Source organism: Lepisosteus oculatus, chromosome 3 (genome assembly GCF_040954835.1).
Source record: "Lepisosteus oculatus isolate fLepOcu1 chromosome 3, fLepOcu1.hap2, whole genome shotgun sequence".
NCBI classification, from domain to species: Eukaryota; Metazoa; Chordata; class Actinopteri; order Semionotiformes; family Lepisosteidae; genus Lepisosteus; species Lepisosteus oculatus.
In genome coordinates this window covers 13,606,324-13,625,960 of record NC_090698.1, presented here as the reverse complement: position 1 = coordinate 13,625,960, position 19,637 = coordinate 13,606,324, and the positions used below count along the sequence as shown (strand labels likewise).

General features: G+C 41.0%; 1 protein-coding gene across 2 annotated transcripts in view; it reads right to left on the bottom strand.

Annotated features, from left to right (window-relative positions):
- Positions 1-2,181: 2,181 nt before the first annotated feature.
- The window catches only part of unc5ca (unc-5 netrin receptor Ca), a 178,148-nt gene continuing 160,692 nt past the window's right edge, over positions 2,182-19,637 (bottom strand). For both annotated transcript variants that reach the window (XM_015340405.2, XM_015340406.2), the window contains 7 exons: positions 18,882-18,969; positions 18,116-18,284; positions 13,645-13,878; positions 11,806-11,955; positions 10,829-10,993; positions 6,794-6,972; positions 2,182-5,322 (listed from right to left, as the gene is read on the bottom strand). In XM_015340405.2, coding sequence (XP_015195891.1) covers positions 5,163-5,322; positions 6,794-6,972; positions 10,829-10,993; positions 11,806-11,955; positions 13,645-13,878; positions 18,116-18,284; positions 18,882-18,969 — 1,145 coding nt within the window. In that variant the 3' untranslated portion in view covers positions 2,182-5,162. The remainder of the gene's footprint in view (positions 5,323-6,793; positions 6,973-10,828; positions 10,994-11,805; positions 11,956-13,644; positions 13,879-18,115; positions 18,285-18,881; positions 18,970-19,637) is intronic.

Below are 19,637 nucleotides of genomic sequence, written 5' to 3'. Positions count from 1 at the left end.
TAATATACGGAAAGGTTTCGTGAGGTTTACTATAAAATAATGACGATAAGCCTTTTGCAATTATGACATTCAATGCCGTCGTTTCCCATCAAATTATCAATCTGTGTACACTTGGAATATTTTGGTGCTACAGGTTTTCACGCATGTCTTGTGCTGGGGTGACCAGAATTCCTGCTTGTTTGAATCGCAAGGCAAGGTACCCGTCGTGTCGGCAACGGGGTTGATTCTGCTGCGCACGTCTGCAACATGGGATGTGTAAATACTTGTTTCCACTTGGCTATGAAAGCTTGAAAATGTTTAGTGAAACATATTCATGACTTGTGTCTCAAGATTCGTATCATATCGTGACCTTGGTTTGTTTTCTCACCCCCTAGTGTTCATCCTCATTATTGCAGTGTGATATCGAAGCACATATTTTCCTGCTCATACACGTTCAGGGTGCTGATATTGGTGTTTCACTCTGTGAGTTCTGGTGTACAGTATGTCTTCTCAAATACCTGAGCTCTTGTATTCTCTCTCTTCTTCATCTTATTTTCAAACTTATGTGCCTTATCTAATTTACTCTGGCTCGCTGTAGGCTGGTGCTCAGACATGCTCTTTTTTGCTTCTCCTGTACAGTCTGTATTTGTCGGGTATCACAAGTGTTATTCTCATTTTTCTGCACTGGTCTTCCAATGCAGCAACTTCAGATTGAAACTGCCTACCTGAATAGACATGCACTGTCCATTCTTTTGCTCTAAACAGACTGTGTGAATAAGATTTTCTTTTGGTAAAGCGTTATGTGTTTTCTGTAAAACACCAAAATAGTCATTTTTTCCCATTTTTCTGCTCTGGAGGAATTTAATCTTTTTAAGCCAGTTTCATAACCTGTACTGGGAATAGACCTAGGGATTATGTGATAAATTACATTTACATCTCAAGCAGCGAGGTACAGTATACTTTAGTCTAACACGTTTTCTTAAATTCATCAGCTAACCTCCATTATTTCTAATACATGCAACAAGGTATTTAGGCCTTAAAGACTAGAAATCATGTCGAGCTTTATTGATTAAAAATCATCATAAATCTTCAGATAAATTGTTCCTCTTATGTGCTTAAATTAACACATTTGCATCATTTAGAAAAAATAGAACAACATTCCTACTTGGAATGAATATAAACAAGGAAATACATGCTACAAAGAGGGGTTATTTGGGGAAAAATTAGTGTAAATTTATTTAGAGAAAATTTTATTATTTAGTGAAAATAATCAAATTCAGATTATAATACATTATCTGCTCTAAATCTTGATTAAATGCCGAGAGCCCATTTTTTTAAAGAGCCCATTTTAAACCAAATCACTAACCCTTCACCAACAGGTGAATCTGGAATGTGGCATCGTGCAGTTCTGTTTCCCAGACGCTGCTTGGTGTTATTCAGGGGAATACTGCATCCGAGAACTGTGTTGGGAATTAATTTCTTCCAGGTGGTTTGCTTCATGAAATTGATTTATTAGGATCGTTAATCTAGGCGCCACTCTGAAAGGGCCTGTGGTGCACAGTGCTTGTCGGAAGTGTTGTCTTTGTGTGGGATGTGTGGATGGTGTCGGGGAGGTTGTGAGTGGTGGGCCGTGTTCCGCTTGTAGTCTGTATTACCACAAGGCAGTACTGGAGCGACACTAAGCTGACTGGCCATGGTGGTGAATCGGAGCAGAGAAGCTGGTTGATGACAGTGGGGAAGTGTGAAGTGAATGGAAAGGAAGCAGAAAGCCAGAAGCTTGCGTTTATTTTGCTCCATGTTATAAAGAATTTAGGAAAATGTGTTCAGCTAAAATCCGTTTCACCTGTTTGGTCTGTAGAAGGTCAGTAGGCGACTTTTTTTTCCAAGTGTTCCAAGGCTGAAAAATGGTTTTCTAAATGCTGTTGTTTCAACTGGGACAAGTCATAATGGTAACCAGTAAATGGGCTTTGAAATGGTTGATTAGTGAATCCAAATGAAATATTGTCCAATTATATTGGAGCATTTTGTTTTTGCAACAAGTGTTCCTGAAATTACTTGGAGTATAACTGATAGTGTACAGCCATTGGGTTGAACATGGTATGAGGGGAAGGGGGTTTCTCTCTTCCGCCTGGATCTGATCGTGGAGGGAAAGGAAGACGTCTGCAAGATTTGAAAAAGAAAGCATCACAGCGTGGTGCAAACTGTATTCAGGTGTTGCTTATAAATATAATTTATTACTTGTTTAAAAATTCTTTCTTACACTTTGTACATAGACTTGACAGAAGAGATGCAAGCATTTGCAAGAAACTGAGTTCTGAAGCGTGCCAGAGGAAGTGACCCACACCATCACTATACTGAAAAAGTAAAAAGAATGCAATTGCTAGCACTTTTCTGTTAGTACATTTTATAAAGGATGCCAAGTTTGCATAGTAGACACAGCTTTTGAAAATCAGCCAGCTATTACAAGAGGGAAAAATAACAAAAAAAACTTAACTTCCAAACAGGTAACTTGTACTATAGTTAAATATATTGAAATTGAAATGGTCAAATGTCTGAAATTAGACCTCTGTACATCATAACTCATTTACATCATTATCTAAAAAATACGCCAAATGTTTTGTCTGTTTTCGGTTTCCCTTTAGTGTATTTTTCAGTCTCGGTGTTGAGCCACATGCATTTTGCCAGATGTGAGTGTTTAAACATACAACTCAAGCAGGTACAACATCTGTTGCCAAATAGACCAATAACAACAGGCGTAGCGGCATAAGAAAAAATCCAAAATAAACACATTTGTCCTTTGAATGATGTGTGATGATTGTTGCTAGATGGCTGCAAAGAAATACTCTGAATCTGAAACTAAGAGGCTCTTGGTTTCTCTTTGATCTGTATAAAACAGGATTGCAGTACCAAACCCTAATTGTTATGAACAGATGTGTGTGGTTCAGATGTTGTGCTAAGGATTCAATGGTGTCTGCGATTGAACTGCATATCCCAGCATAGTGTGTGGTTTGTGGTACAGCTGTAGTCTGTGAGTTAAGGTCCAGGAAGGTGAAGGAAGTCGGTTTCCTGCCTTTGTGTTATTTGACACTGACACATCCTGTTAATTTTATGGGAAGGTAGTCCTATTATTTTGGCTAGTGAGTGCACTTATATCTATTCCAATAGTCCAGAAACAATGCTGGTACAGAAACGTGGTCTCTTCCCTTGACAGTGGCTTCACCTCCAAGTCAAGACGTCTGACTACCGAGACGTAAAGACAATCGGCTAATCACAGTCATCTCAAAGAAGGCGAATGCCGTTGGACATTTAGCGATCATCTTATTTGATGTCTTGGTGTATTAAAAGTACTGCTTTTAAAATTTTGTAAAAATGGCAACTTGGGTGATGTGCACAGAGCCTACTCTCTATGTGTTTTTGAAGAGTGTTAGGTTTTGAAATCCTCTGGAAAGTTCTGTAGGAACACTGATGCATACTTTCCTCTTCTGTATGTTCAAGCACATATAGCAACTGTACACCATTTGTGAATAAACCTCATCCTGAAATTCAAATAACTGTATGAAAGACTATGTTTAGAGCCCTTCAATCATTTCAATACAACAAGAAAAACCTAGCTCCTATTGTAATACATTAGTTAATATTGTAATAGTTAGGGTTGTGGGAGTCTGTTGCAAGCTACCCAGCCATGTGGTTGAACTCGATACCCTGGCTTCTTTCAAGAAAAGTTGGATGAGATCCTGGGATCAATTAACTACTACCAATGCCCTCCCTCTCCTTTGTAAGCTTTCTTATAGGCTTACAACTGCTTGCTCTCTTTTAACTGTCTAGTCTCTTCTTCAATGACGAATAAGTGTTTGATTGTATGATTTCTGACACTAACCTATTCTTGCTGTTCCCCAACCTTTTTGACTCTAAATCACAAGGGCCTCGAATCTTCCAGCAAAAGAAACCTAAAAGCTCAGATTAATTGTTAAACCAGTCTTGCAAAAAGTCAGTTAAATTCTTAGATTAAACTCTTGCAAGTGTTGCTTTTTTGTAGAATCGTTCTGCTTGCATATCTTCAGAAATGGTTATAAATAGAGAAGGGTTCTTAGAAAAGTAGTCTAATTTTGAAATTCTAAGAAAAACTAAAAACTTTTACTTATTGCAAGATAATTCATACATTGGGTAACCATTAATTCTGTCTGGCCACGGTGTGCAAGGTGTTTTTTCCTGAGCCATCTACCCAGGTATTGTCTTAAAGTGGCCGCTGATAGTGTTCTAGATGCACAATAATTTTGTAGGCTCGTCTTTATTGATAGTGATGGTTCACTTTTGTTTAGCTCAAAATACTGTAAAACAGACAACTATAAAAGTCTGGGTTAACAAATTGTGACTTTTCAAATTGTTTATAAATCAGTAATCAAGAAAAAAATAATTATAATAAGAATAATAGTAAAAAGTTTACAGATACTGCATTGAACTGGTATATATATTTACAGGTCACTAATGGATCTTGTAGTCACAGAGTGAACAAGTCTATTATCTGTAGCTGTTCTTCCATTGTGCCACTAGGTGGCAACAGCAAATAAGAAAATACGGTATAAGGAACAATGAAAATACAACCATGATATAACGTAGCATAAAAATACTTTTAACAATGAAAGAAAATATATAAATAAATGTGATTTTTTTTTTTATAAACGTATTGCGTACAGATGTAATTTCAGGTTAATGGAACATGAAGAATGAGGCGCAGGAGACTTTAAATGCCGTATTTGGTTATCCTTCAGACTTGGAAGCTGGGAAGCATGTCAGGATTATACCACAAGTTCTGTTTCTTTACACACTTCCACAGCGAAGAGCATAAATGCACTAGGAATCGGGATTAGGAAAGTTCATCCACATATATGGATAGCAGAATAAACCGTTCCCTAGGAAACTGTATAAAGAACCAAACCAACCAAAAAAATTATCTGTACCAAGGAATGTACAGCCCAGGCTAACAAGAATATCCTCAGTTTTTTTGTAGCTCAAAATCACAGGTAGCGCATGATTTGAATTTCATAAGCTCATAGAGAGGATCTTTCTCAAAAAAATGAAAGACCTTTTGTTATTTTTTTAAGAAGAAATGACTGGTGGGGATCCATGAGTGTTTGTGTGTTTTCTGCCATGTTGTCATCTTCTCGCAAGTTCTCCAGCCACTGTCAGTGTTCTGTTGCCAGGGAGACCACCGTCTCGTGCCTGCCCATTTCCTCCAGGACAGCTGCCAGCGTGCTCAAGTTCCCATCAGGAAAGTGCTGTGCCTCCCAGAGATCCAGAATGACTCCAGTAGGGCTGGACTTGGTAGCAAAGTAATTCAGGTACCTAGAAGGAATAAAATATTTTCATTTGGTGATGAACTGGTTGGAAGTTGTAAAGCAACTGCATTTTAAACATTTAAAAAATTGTGTACATATTCCCAGTGCATTAGTGTTCTTTACCAGTATTTGGGGGTGCTATTGAGTCCACACTGGTTTGCTCAATAAGCTTTAATATGTTGTGTAGATGCCCTGCATCTCGCCATAAAGACACATTGTGGACATGGGAACAGTAAGTGTCATTCTTGGGGGTTTTATTACTTCTTTGCAGAAATAATAGTTCACTGTTAAGAATACTAACCACTGTTCTCCCAGGACTCTATAACTTGAGTAGCTCTCAGATCCTTGTCGGAGATCCCAGTGACCACGTAGGCACCAGTGATGTGCTGGAGCTGTTTCCCCTCACTAGGGCACAGCACTACCTAGTGTGACACTCGGCCAGATAAGAAGAGCCCCTGGGATTGCAATAAGGCCACTCTCATCACCTCATCGTGTGCGAAAACACAGAGGCAGGCCATAAGGTGACGTTTGAAGTGACCGTTCAAAACTGTCCATGGGTAGTGGGGATAAAATGTAAATGAGAGCAACAGAGCAATGAATGAAAAATAAAAACAAATTGTAGTCCTGGAGCTAAGGGCAATCAATCCTATCAAGAAAATTCATGCAGTCACCATAACTGCATATAAACATTAGTTCTCTCTTGATTTAAGCAAATCTTTTTCGGCTAGCTCTCCTCCATCTTGCTTGCTTTGTGGCGCAACCCAGAGGGGACGAGAATAAGATGGACGCAGCCCAGCCTCCCACCCGCCTGTCTGCCTGTCAGCACAGCTCTGAGCTGAGAGACACAACTGCTGCCACCGATAAAAGCGGCCCCTGCTGAGATGTGAGCTCAATAGCTGAAAACCAGTTTGGTCTCTTTTCGCACTGCAGCTAAACAGATCGAGGACCCACCCCTGCCTTTTTTTTTTCCATTGCTACTGTCTCCATGTTAAAATATGTCCTCCCTGTGAATTGGAGCTGCTTGGAAGGATTTGTTTTTTTCTAGAAAAAAAATGAAAATGGCTAGATCTCTGACATGTTGAATACAGGCAGCACCCTTTGTGAAATTCAAAAATCACCTCCTCACTAACTCTGAAGCTGGTCACAAGAAATTCCCGTGCCTGCTCTTGCTTCTTCTTTTGAGGGGGTGGTTAGTGGTACCACTGGGATTTTAAAACTGTAAAAAGAGACTGAGAAGAACCCTGATTCTGCAAGGACACTGCTGCAGAGGCTGTGCACCTGCTAAGACGCAGAAGAGAACTCAGACTTGCAACAATAGCAGTTTGCCTTTGTAATAACTGCCAAATTCTGAACAGATCCATATAGTCATGGCAAATGTCTGTTGATTTCCATCCAGTCAGACTAGGAACCCAAGCCTCAATCATCGCCACCCCCTCTTCCCCTGCAGCACTCCAGTGGTCTTTGTGTACTGGCCTTACCTGTCCAAATTCAGCTTATGCGCCAGCATCCTCCAGTCATTGCCTCTGGTCTGTGGGGCGTCCAGACTGCCACACAGCTTCTGCCGGATGGAGAGGGGGATTCGGAAAGCATTTGGTCCTACAAGAGTTGTTATATTGCTGGCTGGGTCCATGAGGGATGTGTCAATGCTCTGAGTGTCCTGCAATCAGAAGCACCAAGTACTGGAATCAATCATTTTGAGTAAAACAATCTGTGGACCTCTTTAATGTCAAGTGAGACCTTTCTTAACAAGCGTGCAGTTCAGTCTGAGGAGCAGTGTGGTAACCAAGGCTCTGCTACACGACAATGGGCTGGACTGCTGATACAAATAAAGGGACTGGCCTGCTTTTTCAATCCATTTTAAAAAATCAATTTTATTAATTTTTAAATAAATAGGATGACCTCTCACAACAGTGGAACAGGCAGTTAGATGGTAAGATGGTCAAGGTATCTATCTCCACCTTCCTAAATTGCGTCCTGTTAAGCCCTAATCTCTACATTTTCAGAACTGAATATCCTATTCTAGTCTCCATAATGCATGTACTGTATTGTGCACAATCACTGTAGTGGATACTGGTAAGGATATTGTCAATTTTACTGTAGTTTGACCCTGTTAGGTTTGATAGTTCCATCTTGATTGACTCTAGTTTGATGCTGAACATTTTCATTGGTAGCCATAATGAGATGAGATGAAACTTTCCACGTTTCCTAAATAAAACACACCTCATTACAGTGGCTCATCAACTTTTTTTTATACAACACAAAACACATTAATTGGAATGTGTGACTCCTCTGCACTGATTCTGTTAGAATTTACATCCCAGAGATGGGAAGCATCTGGTCAAGTTTGTGTTTTTCCATTACCTTTCATTTTTTTCTTTAACAGATTACAGTGCTCCTTGAGAGCTGTTCCCTGTGCCATCACTGCACCCACTTATTCTTTCAGAATGTTGGCTCATTCATTATTTAACCAGCTGTGACCCAAACTGAACACTTAGACCCCAGGTTCGGATGGAAAAACATTGCAATTTTCCTCTCACTTTAAACAGACATCCTGCAGCCAATTCAGAGTGTTTTAGATATAATTATCCCTGTGCAATTGCATTTAAAATGCACTGTAAAAGCATACTGCAAATCCAAACCAACAGGCATAGATGTAATGTGTTTCTGGATAATAAAACATGATTCTAAGGAGGGTAATCTTAGAACATAAGGTTACAAACAACAGGAGTCTGTCAGTCAGCCCTTTTAGCACATTTGGCTGATAGAAGCTAATTGATCCAAGGCTGTCATCAAGCTGGTTCATCAAGCTGGTTCAAGAAGGAAGTATTGAGTTTACTAACATGGCAACTTGTTCCAGATTCCAACAATTCTTTGTGTAGCAAAGTGTCACCTCTTCTCAGTTTTAAATGCACTTCCACATAGTTTCCACTGGTTTGTATTTCACTGTTGATTCTGAAGAATTTCATCATGTTGACTTTGTTCATGGCTTTAAGGACTTTGATTACTTAAATCAGGCCCTCCTTCATTCAGTCTTCTGTGTTAAGGACTAAAGAGATTCAATTCTCTTAGACCATCAATGCAGGACATTCATTTAAACCTGGGACTGTGTCTGGTCGCTCATCTCTGGACTGATTACAGAACAGCATTTCTTGTGTAAAGGCCTGCACGTAGCAACATGCACATTGTACCGAATGAGTAAGAATGGTGTTTTCTGTGTCTTATTTTGTCGAGGTAGGGCGTTCACTGATAAGATGATTTCCATTGCAACAACTACAAAGTTTCAGAACCCCTCCTTAACCAGGAAGAAAAATTCTAACAAGAAGGACATTTTACATCTCCAAAACATAAGAAAAATAACAAACAGCAGCAGCTTCATTTTCTCCAATAATGTAACATTCAGATTCCCGCCATCCTTCTTAGATTATGAAGACAAATCCCTCTTCCCTTGTGCTAATGTCACTACACTGCATACTTCAGATCTTGGAGTTCCCTAACATTTACTTGTGAGTGAACCTGCTGTCATTCTGAAGGAAACGAAGGGAAAGCCCAAACATGACCAATCCAGGCCTCATAGGAAATGGAAGGGAGCTGCAGGTGTATGAAAGGGCACACACTTCACATTGTTGTGCCGCATTAACATGCAATCAGCCTTCCACACTGACTCAAAGGACATCTAATGGTTTCACCATCTCCAAAGCATGTCTGACCCCTGCTGGTGTGAAATCAATCTGAGAAGGGCTTTTCAGTGCCACACCTTGAGGGCTCAGCATCAATTCCTTCTCATTCAAATCTCCAGGCACTGCTTGATAATAGATGTCTCATTAGGAATATTTCTATGCCGGAATCCAATACCAGTATGTTACTTTGATTCAAATTGCTATTAAACTACTTACATCAAATTTAAATGATTAAGTTGTACAATAAAATGGTTGATTTTTATCTGAGGGTTGATAAAAATTGGTTTTAAAGGAACAAGTAGGAGATCTTTTATTTTCCAGTCATATTACAGACCAACAGAGCAAGAGTCAGATTTTACAGAATAACAGAAGCATGACTGGTGATACGCTGGAATGGGATCAGTTGTACGATGCTGACAGATGTGCATATCCATGAATCATTCAGTGCTGTACAATAGGATGGCAAATACTGCCACAAAACCAAGGGACATCACAAATAAACTGGACACTCCTATACACAGTACATGATGGTATTTCATCATACCCTCATCAGATTTTGTATCGGGATGACCATAACATCTTGGCATGAGCATTCAGTTAATAATACATCCTACAGACAGCTTGGGATGAGGCTCCTTCTGCAGTGCTGATAGATAGTGTGTATAGTGTTTTTTCTGTGTGGATCTCTCTGAATACTCCCCTTTGAATGACACTAACTGCTGAGTCTTTCTGGGCCCCTGTAGAACACACATGAAAGAAATCGGATTCAGATATGCTAAATGGTCTTACTTAACCCCTGTCAAGTTCCGAAAAGAAGGAAAGTTTTGAAGGGGCCTGTACTTTCAAGACTGCTGGCTGTACTTAATAAAAGAAGGCTGCTGGGTCAATGAAAGAAATCCAAGATGTCTCTATTGTGGCAGTTTTTCAGATTTCAGCAGCTACTAATTAGCCCCTTTGGGCAAGCGAGCTATAAAGCCTCCCGATGTGAGCAGTATCAACAGTCTGGCATGCAGAAGCGCCGGGGCAGTACACAATCAATGACACGGACCACAGCCACCCCTCGTGAACGAATGAGACTTGTTTTATCAACTGTGTGAACTGGGGCCGTCTGGGAGAGAATCAGCCTCTTCCCCTCTCCTCTCTCGAGGAACTTGCCCGGCGCCAGAGACAGGTGAAGTACCGCAGGATAAAAGAAACCGACACCAGCTGAAAGATGTAATGAGCTTGTTTAGCTCTAAACAGTGTCGGTCTTCACTAATACACAGTAGGTGAGCAAGTGGTAAGAAGATTTAAATGTATCGAGGTCATTTGCTCTATTTTCACATACTGTATGTACAGAATATACTGTATTATAGGATGCCTTTTTTTGAGCGTGTATGCTTTCTAACCTTAGAATGAAAGCTGCTTTACAAATGGCTGTAGGTCATAACACAGCGCTTTCTTTTGCTAAAGTTTCAATCTTGCTTTACTCTTGTCATCCTAGTAATACAAAAGCAACTGTTGGCATCAAAAGCAGAACTATGAACCTGGGTAGGAGTAAGTAAAACACTGGCGGGTTCTACAGTATATTGAGCGTTATAATTCAAAGACTCATGTTTAAGTGTGCCCTCATATATTGGGAGTGATGCCAATACTATTGGTAGAGCAGTTGCTATTGCTGTTATCAGGAGTATTATTGTCACCACTATTACACTCATCAACATCAGTTCAACAGCTACAGGGGACTAACAATGCTACACTGCTAGCAGACACAGATGTACACTCCGAGGAAGAGTTAGTATCCATGAAAACCACCCCTGGGGAGAAACCTAGGGCTCTGGTAGTCAGCCTCTTTACCTCTGACAAGGTGCTGTTCAGCTGGAATATCTGCCCCTCTCCTTCCACCTGCCTGACGCACAGTTTGCAGGCCAAGTCCACGGTGGACAGGCTGAACCGCTCCAGTGTGAAGGTGCAGTGCTGGTTCCGCTGGGATCCGCTCCAGATCTGGTAGAATGGAATTTCCTAGGAGCACAGAGATGAGAAGACCCACATGAGAGAGAAATTCATCCCGCTTTTCAAATATAAACACTTCCTTGTGTTTATCGACAGACCTCTTCTGCTCCAGAACATGTAATTCAGTATTCAGAATTCGTCTAGCTAATCTGCAGACAAGAGTAGGTAATTAGAGACATTAATATCTACACACATACTGCTCAGGCTTGTTAGGCTTCTTCCAGTGTCTAATTGGAAGAAAAAAAATGTTAAAGACTGAAGACTGACAATCTATTTAACACACAAGGGCATTTTTTATTTCGGAATACAGTTAGAAATACAAATTCCTTTTTTATCATTTGTGTTTCTCTTCAAAAATATCAGATGAAAACCACAACAAATTAAAAACCACAGCAAATTAATCAACAGAGAGCCATGTTTACATCTTTCCTAAAGATGGCCCTGGCAGTCGGGTAGAGTAGAAGCCCAGGTGGGTTAGAACCAAGTTCTTGTCTTCCACCAATACAGATCACTAAAGAGCAGAACAAACTTTAACTGTTATATACAATACCGCACAACTTGAAATAACGTAAGGAAATGAAGTATGTCAAGGTGCTATTGCAATGTAAAAAAGCCCATCTGAGTGTATATTACATAAGTACTGAATACTTGTTTTATCTTCTTGAGAGAGTGGCAGTCATTCCAAACTTTAGTTTTTGGTACAACATGAAGCAAAGACTCAGCTGGTCTTTTCTCGCTTGACTGGAATCACTCAGTGCCTGCCTCCTGTTCCTGTGTGACCCACGCCACTTGCCCTGGGGGTGGCTGGTTTGTGACGCTACCTGATACTTGGCCAGAAGCTTGCTCTTCCAGAGGGAATGTGGGATGTCATGAATGGACAGCCGGAGGTTATGGGTGCTGTCCTTGAAGTGAAGAGTCTTTGGTTCATCCAAAAGCTTTCCACCCATCTGCTTCTCCATCTGTAGAACCTCCTGCATGACACCAGGGCGGCAGTGTTAGAGTCAAGTCTCACCAGGGGTCTCCGAATGCCCCTCTTCCTGGCCTGGCCATGCTCTCCTCCCCCCCTCCTGCCTTGGCATTGAAAAAATTGAGGATGTCGCCCAGCTAAAACCAGCCAGCATGGCTGTTGTGAAACAGAAAACCAAAAGCTAAAAACAAAGGGGAAAAAATTAAAATGCTCTTTTCCTTGCTGACTGCACCGCCTAATCACATGCCAAACAGCCTGTTTAAATCGTCATTCGCACTCCTGATACTTGAGCCTTTCTCTCCCACATGCAGACATATACAACCACATACGTGTCCCCTGACACATTGCTATTACTGTCCTCACTTGATATAATACTGTAATTCCATTCCAAACAGCACCCCCTTGTGGCAAAAGCACAAGGACTCCCAAACATGAGACGTGAGAAGTACTACAACTAAGAGTGACTGGACAGTGAAACGGGATTTCCTAAGTACCAACAGAACTCAGGTGGACCCTAAAAGGTCACCACCACAACAATAAACCCTATTTTTTGTACAGTGTATTCTTACAGGTCTGTATGTGTGAAATGTTAATGAATCCATTTTATAATTGTTACAGGTCAGTTTAAGTAGTAAATGCATATATTCTACAATCCTATTGTATTGAGCTGATTCCCATAACAAGCCAGTATTATGAGTCTGCAAGAGTTGCAACACACAGCCAATGACTGCCAAGTCATCAGATATAAAGTATAGCATGTGTATTTATGTCTGCTTTCCACAGTGTTTGTTGTGTTACAAATCTTGCCCTTACAAAAAGACTGCTCTTTCTAATATGCTCATTTACTGAAATAACATTTTACTTAGTTGCACATCTTGATGTGACTCGTCTTTCTCTGCTTCTAAAGTTGGGTTTAATAGAACTGTTAAATACTAAAGAACACTGTATATTCTACATCCAGGGTATGTGACGACAGAGCGTAATTGATCTTGCTGTCTACATGCAGCAACCTGGCAAGCAACAGCTGTCAGACATGCCAGTCAATAGTACTTGACTTGAAGGTGTCAAAGAGCTTGAAACTTGTTTATCAACAACTATAAAAAGCAGAAGAAAAAATAACACAGCATGATTTCATCAAACCATTCTCCGTATAGTAAACAAGGCAATGCTTAGTCTCAGTGGCAGACTCAGTGTGCCTCTTCCTCCTTGACAAGCCACAGCTTGTTCTGTTCCCTACTCTGCCCCCTCACAGTGCCACTGTCACCCTGTGATCATGACAGGACTCCGCTGTCTCTGCTCCCTGATGAAGAGGCTGGAGATAGCAGCTGCCATCAAGAGCTCAGCTCGGGAAATGAGACGGTGGGTGATGGAGGCTCTACAACACAACGCACAAACTCGCCTCACCCAGATCTTTGCAAATGACAGCCTTTTCTATAGGATGTCGAGACTGAATCCAGATCCAGTCCAGCAATTGTCTCATGACCACTGTATTTAATTTAAAAATAAGAATTAGGAGAATGCCTAGTCTCATAATTGTTGCTCTATAAAACAGTGTTCATGTTCTGTCTAATTTGTTTTTATTTGCATATGCATCAGGATGTACTAGCTGCCTCTGAATGTTATCGTTCAGATGGCAGATGAACCCAGTTTAATTTAATTAGCCAAGGCGAGTGCACAATTCCGCCCGCGCTACCTTGAGGGCGTCCTGAGTGTCGTCCAGGCAGTAGACGCGGATGTGGTACTCCAGACTGCTGCAGGTGATGGGGCCGAAGATGGCCAGCTTGAGCCGCTTGGCAGCCGCTTTGCTGATGGACTGGCCCACCAGGCAGTAGGTGCTGAGGGTCTCGGTGAGGATGTGACATGCCTCCATGTCCATGTGGATGTAGCAGGGGGTGGTGAAGTTTTCCTCCCCGACGACCACCACGTCCTGTGGAAACACACAGCGTCAGCGGCTCAGGGTCTGCAGAAGGCCAGGGACTGACACCCACAAACCACAGGTTCTACTGATCAAACGCATTTTCACTGGCACCAGGAAACATCTTAAATATTATTAAGGTATAGTATATTTATTTCCTTGCTTTATTTGTAAATTTTTCAATTGGTCCTCCTATAGTGTAATCTAGTGTCATCACCACACGATGGACAGGTGTCCTGTCCAAGATTCTGTCTTGCCCTGTGTTCTGTGCTTCTGAGATGCCCCAGCTCTGGGCTCCAGGCACTGGACCCTGGCTCCAGTTCCACCAGGAATAATGGATGGATGGACACCTGCCTGCCTCAGGTCATTGAACATCTTTGCAGTAGAAGTGCTGGGTTAAGCCGCATCCAGAGGAACTGCCAATGGATGATGGCCATATAAATTGCAATCATATGAAATGTATTCTTTTTTATCTGTGCTCTTCTGTACAGATTCAAGCTGTGATGCTTTTCCCTGTTAGTTGTACTGCTTCATTATTTATAATCCGTATGTCTGCATAAGCCAAGAGATGTCATTAATTTTCCCTGTAACACAAGCAAAAGGAATTAAAACACTTTAGTCTGGTCATTGTACAGTAGCATTATGATTGGTTATTAGTGTCTCTTAATATCTCTGAAGAGAGGCTGAAACCACTATAGCAGGAATAATGGGAGAAATTGTCTAATGCAATGTCTTATTTGTTGGCTATATTTATTTTGTTCCTTAGTACCAAACCTCTTGTTAAAACACACACATGGACACAAAACAAAATTTGTTTTTATTTGTGCTGAAAAGGTGCCAAGTGTTTTATTACATTTACTGGTGTCATCTACTGTATATCCTGTGTCAGTTTGTGCTAAAATGAAATACAGGAAGAACACTATTCCTTTGACTGGCCTCTGTAGAAAGTAAGATCAGAGGTGGATCTTTATCTTTATTCACTTCATCGTTTCCCATCACAGCTGTGATCTGGCAGGTCCTTAGTGATTGTCCTCTGACATGCTCTGTTTCTCCATTCAACTTCTCTGACCGGTGGATCTTGCCAGGCACCTGGCTACAATACTGTCAAGCACCAGGTATGTTTATTCTTATCTTAGCTAACAGGGTTTTCGGTAATCTCTGCTTCACCAGGGTATTACTTGTGGAAGAAGGTCCACTGTTAACTTTTTAGTGCAGGTGTACATTAGCACCATAGTCTATGTCTCAGAAAGATTCTCAGAACGATTGAGAGTTGACCTCAAATTCCCTGATATCCTTCCAACCCTGCATCTTAACTATAACACAAGTGAAGGCAGGTGGATTAGTCGCCAAGAGAAAAAAGAGCTTTATTTTGATGTTTTACCACTAGAGGTCAGTGTTAAGACTTTTCAAACATCTTTTTAAAATCAGTGACACTACAGAATGCAACGGAGTTCCGGGGCACAAGGATACAGCAAATTGATGGTATAAGTGTGAATTATTTTCAACCGCAGCGTAGACAATTCCTGATTGACTGCTTAAGATTTAGGCCTCTCTGCAGGGGGGATGACTTCTTCAAGGGATTATAAAGAAGAGCCTATGAGAATAAAAGACTGAATTACAGTATCTTTCAGTGCAGGCAAAACATAAAATTACAGCTGCCTTGTATGCTGAGATAAATGACTAAATATAGTTATTGTCAAACTGAAGTGTTGCTCTTTCATGTATGTCTGCAAGTTTGTTTGACTGCAGAAAACAACTTTAAAGAAAATTCCAAATCTAAGACTTCTCTTTTTTATTTTCTGCAGGGCTCCTAGTAACATTTCTTTACAGGTTAATAACTAAAAAAATAAATACTTGCTGCCTGCTTTTTCTTTTCATCTGTCTTATTTACATATAAATGAATATCCATTGACACTATTACTGTAGTATTATTTTCAATATTAACTGGGTCACACGCTGTCATTAAGTATCTAAAAATACAGCATGAATGCAGAAGGGTTAGACTGTAAGACTCCTTTGGTGCTTTTTCTGTGTACAGATTTTAAACAAGCAGACTGTGAACTGTGTACACAGATCTGTCATTTGTTCAGGGCCAGTAAGGAGCAAAAGGCTACGACAGGTGAAGGGGTATAATCCAACCTCAGACGCAGGGGCAGCAGCACAATCCCTCGGCTACTAATCTCTTGAAATCATTTTTATTTCATGCATGAGGCTCCACAGAGGAGGTGCAGCCATAGTTAGGCAACCCCCCCACTGGATCTCAGTGGGATGTCAGTGGGACACCTCTGCTCTGAAGCAGGTTTCCAGTTTCCAGGTCCCCCGACTGGCAGGCTCACATTTGTGAGTTGGCATTTCCTCGCTGTGAAATGGGCTTCAGGAGACGGAATAAATATGTGTTGCAATCAAAGCATATTACAGTGTGCACTTTACACATGGAAAAAACATCTTTTAGACTATAAGAGAAACTCCTCAGAAGGACAATGCTGTTATCCTAATGGTTTTTTGATTAGTAAGGCTCACAGCTCTCGCGGCCAATTGAACATTTTGCAATTGGTACTTTGAAAACTAGAAAAGTTTTATAAAACAATGCTATTCCATTTGGTAGTCTAGCAGTGTAGCTTGTAGTGATCAGTAATAAGTAGGTGGCCACCTTACATTTGTCCCTCACACCTACTGACAAAGATGTACCCTGGTGCAATGGCAGCCAGAATATTTTCTGAATACAATAGGCAAGACCCTCTCTGACGCTAACCTGTGGCCCTGCTGCCCTGGTACTCTGCCCCTGAACTGACCTGTGAGAGGGTTACTTAAAATGACAAGAAGAATAAAATGAACAGGCAGTGCATCTATTTCACTGTGCTATTCAGATGCCAGTGTGTCATCACTGGCCTATCATCTCTTTGTGCTGCGCTGTTTCTGAAACTGGCCTATTGTTTGCCTGGAAATAATCTGGAAATAATTTGACATGAAACTTCTGAGATTTGAGAAACTGAGATTGTGAACACTCATCAAATCAGGGGTGGATTTCTTTAGTCACCAAGTATAAGATTCTACCTCAGTGGTCTTGGAACAGACTTCAACATTACAAGGCACTACACAGCCCTGCTTTTCCTTTTTAAGTGATTTAAGTGCAAAACAGTAATGCACCAGAGAATTTTTGGAGTCATGCTGGAGGTAAATTTCATCATTCCTACAAATCCCTACACATTTAATTAAGACTCCTGCAATCAGAAACACAGAAACAGTGGCAAAGAAAAAAAACAATTTGATATTTAAGAGAGACAGGTATGTCAAATTTCTTTATAATAATTCCTTTCAATAATCTGCAGAGTCCTAATTAGGATACTGGCCTTCTCTTTACCCAAACTCGCACAGCAGGTTTGTTTTCTCTTTCATAAGAAAGTTGACTTTTCTTGTTTTTTTTCCACTTTTTTGTCTCCCGTTTCATTTCTTATTCTCAAAATTAACATAACTCCCTGCTGTGTCTCGGCTCCAGGACTTGCAGTCACAGCCACCTCCCATTCATCACACTTATGCGAATATACTATTCATTTTAAGCTCAGGAGTCAAAGACGTGACGATGGGGACGCTATGAGTTCTCATGTGCTGCTGAAGTGGAAGGCACATGTACAACACAAGATTAAATGACAGACACAACGATAGATTACGAAAGAAGGAAAATGCTTATAGCAGACATTGCTTCTTTTGAGGCTTAGTTCTTAATACCTAACACCGTATCAACCAAAAAAGATAGCTGAAAAGCAACAACTACAGTAAGCATGCCAGACTGGCAGTGAAGCTGGTAATGCAGAAAGTGAAAGTGAAAGTGAAGTGCTATAGATAAGTAAAGCAGCAACATCCTTTCCATAAATGCTACCAAACAAAAGTGCAGAAATGTGTTTACTATCTGCGCATACAATAATTATTCAATCTAAATGCTAAATGCCATCCTCCCCTCTCACTCATAACCCAAAATATGTGTTTTTATACAAGTTGATAATCTGTATTGTAAATAAGCACAAATTAGCAGTAGATAGATGTTAGAGATGGAAAATTAACAGATTTAAAATAAAAGCACTACTTTGGTTTAAAATGAAAAAAAAAAACAGTTGACAGATGGCAGGGAAGAGAGTCTGGCTGTGTACAGTGGGAGTTTTTTGATTGTTAGGAAAATGTGTTCCACATAAATCAGGGATGTGAAAGGAGGAATTCAGGAAATTCCAGACCCTGGGACGGGTTGACCGCTCACCTCCCACTGGCCTTGCTGCGATTGGTTCTTCAGCTGGACCTGCCAGTCCTCAGTGTTGGCCTCCGCGCAGTGGTGCATGGTCAGGATGACCGGGCGGGTCAGCAGGGCCCCCAGTGGCCCACAGCTCACCACGGGGCTGAGCGCAGTCTGCACGTCCTCCATGGGCGGCCTGGACAAGGACAGTGGCACTGCTGAGTTCCCCTCCTGCCACACAGGCAGGCAGGGCCGGAGCCTGTCTCTGTGCGTTACACTCTGCCTGGCAGTCCGGAGTGGCCAGTCTGGTTTGCTGGAGTAAACGAGTTTCTATCTTGGGCTGGACTTGCTTTATGATTTAGCAAAGCAATGATTTAAATAAGGAGCTAAATGTTTTCTTTGGGTACACATACTAATTCTACTACAAATCCCAGGGAAAATTAATACTATAATCATCTCCATACAAAAGTTGTAAGCCTATTTCTGTCTCAATTCAAATTCACCCTTCACCCCTGCTGGTCTGTAAGTACTCCCTCACTTTCTGCTTCATTTTCTGAAGCTTTGCTGGGAAATGTGGGAAAGTGCCAAATTTGGAAAACTGTAAAAACCACAGGGGAAATTGGTAGGGGGGTGGCATTTTTATTTCATTCTGTCACACATTCAGAAGCGTTTTAAAATAAGGTTCACAAGTGTTTTCTATTTCACTCCCCCTGTCCCTATTATGCTGAGTATAAGCTGCAAACTAGCTCCATTTACATTATTCTCTTTTGTGGTATGCTAGCAGGGCACCTACCTCATGTTGTCTTTTCTATGAACTGTCACATACATTTCATACACTCGTCCCTGGGGAATCGCCCCTGCTGGCACCAGCAAGCTCACCCCTGCAGGAGAGAAAAGCACACTGGCACTAGAACACAAAAACGCAGAACGACTCTCAACCAGGCAAACAAAACGGCAGCCAGTTTCAGAAATTAATGTCTTCCTGCATCCCATGCCCTTTGCGCAGATCTTGTTTAGATGAGTCAAACATGAAAAATGAGATATGCACTTTTTAAAAAGAATTAAAATATATTTTTGCATTAAAAAGGCAGGCACTGGCCGTCTCCTAGCTTACTGTGGCATTCGAGAGAACACATTGATTTTTCATGTCCTTGTGCTGAATATTTCAAAAGATGACATTTATTTTCAAGCGCTGTGGTGTCGAGCTGTAGCTGTGAAACCGAAACAGGGCAATTAAAGCGAAATTGAAATGCTGACTTTGAGACGCATTTCAGGAGAGTGAAGAAAAACAAATTAATTCATTATTTCCCAGACACTGTCTTTAAAAAAAAAATGTCTCCAGAAATTAACTGCACCAAATACTCCTAATGTTTTAAGAAAACTAGGCTAAACTTTGAACCAGAGGAGCATCAGGGTGCACAAGTGCTCCTCTGGGGATTCACTGTTCAGCAGATTCTATGTGGTGGGTTTAGGGGTCACACGTGTTTCAACTTCAGCCTAAGACAGTGTGGTTGTCTGTACGTACACAGGTACAAATGTAGGTACTGAA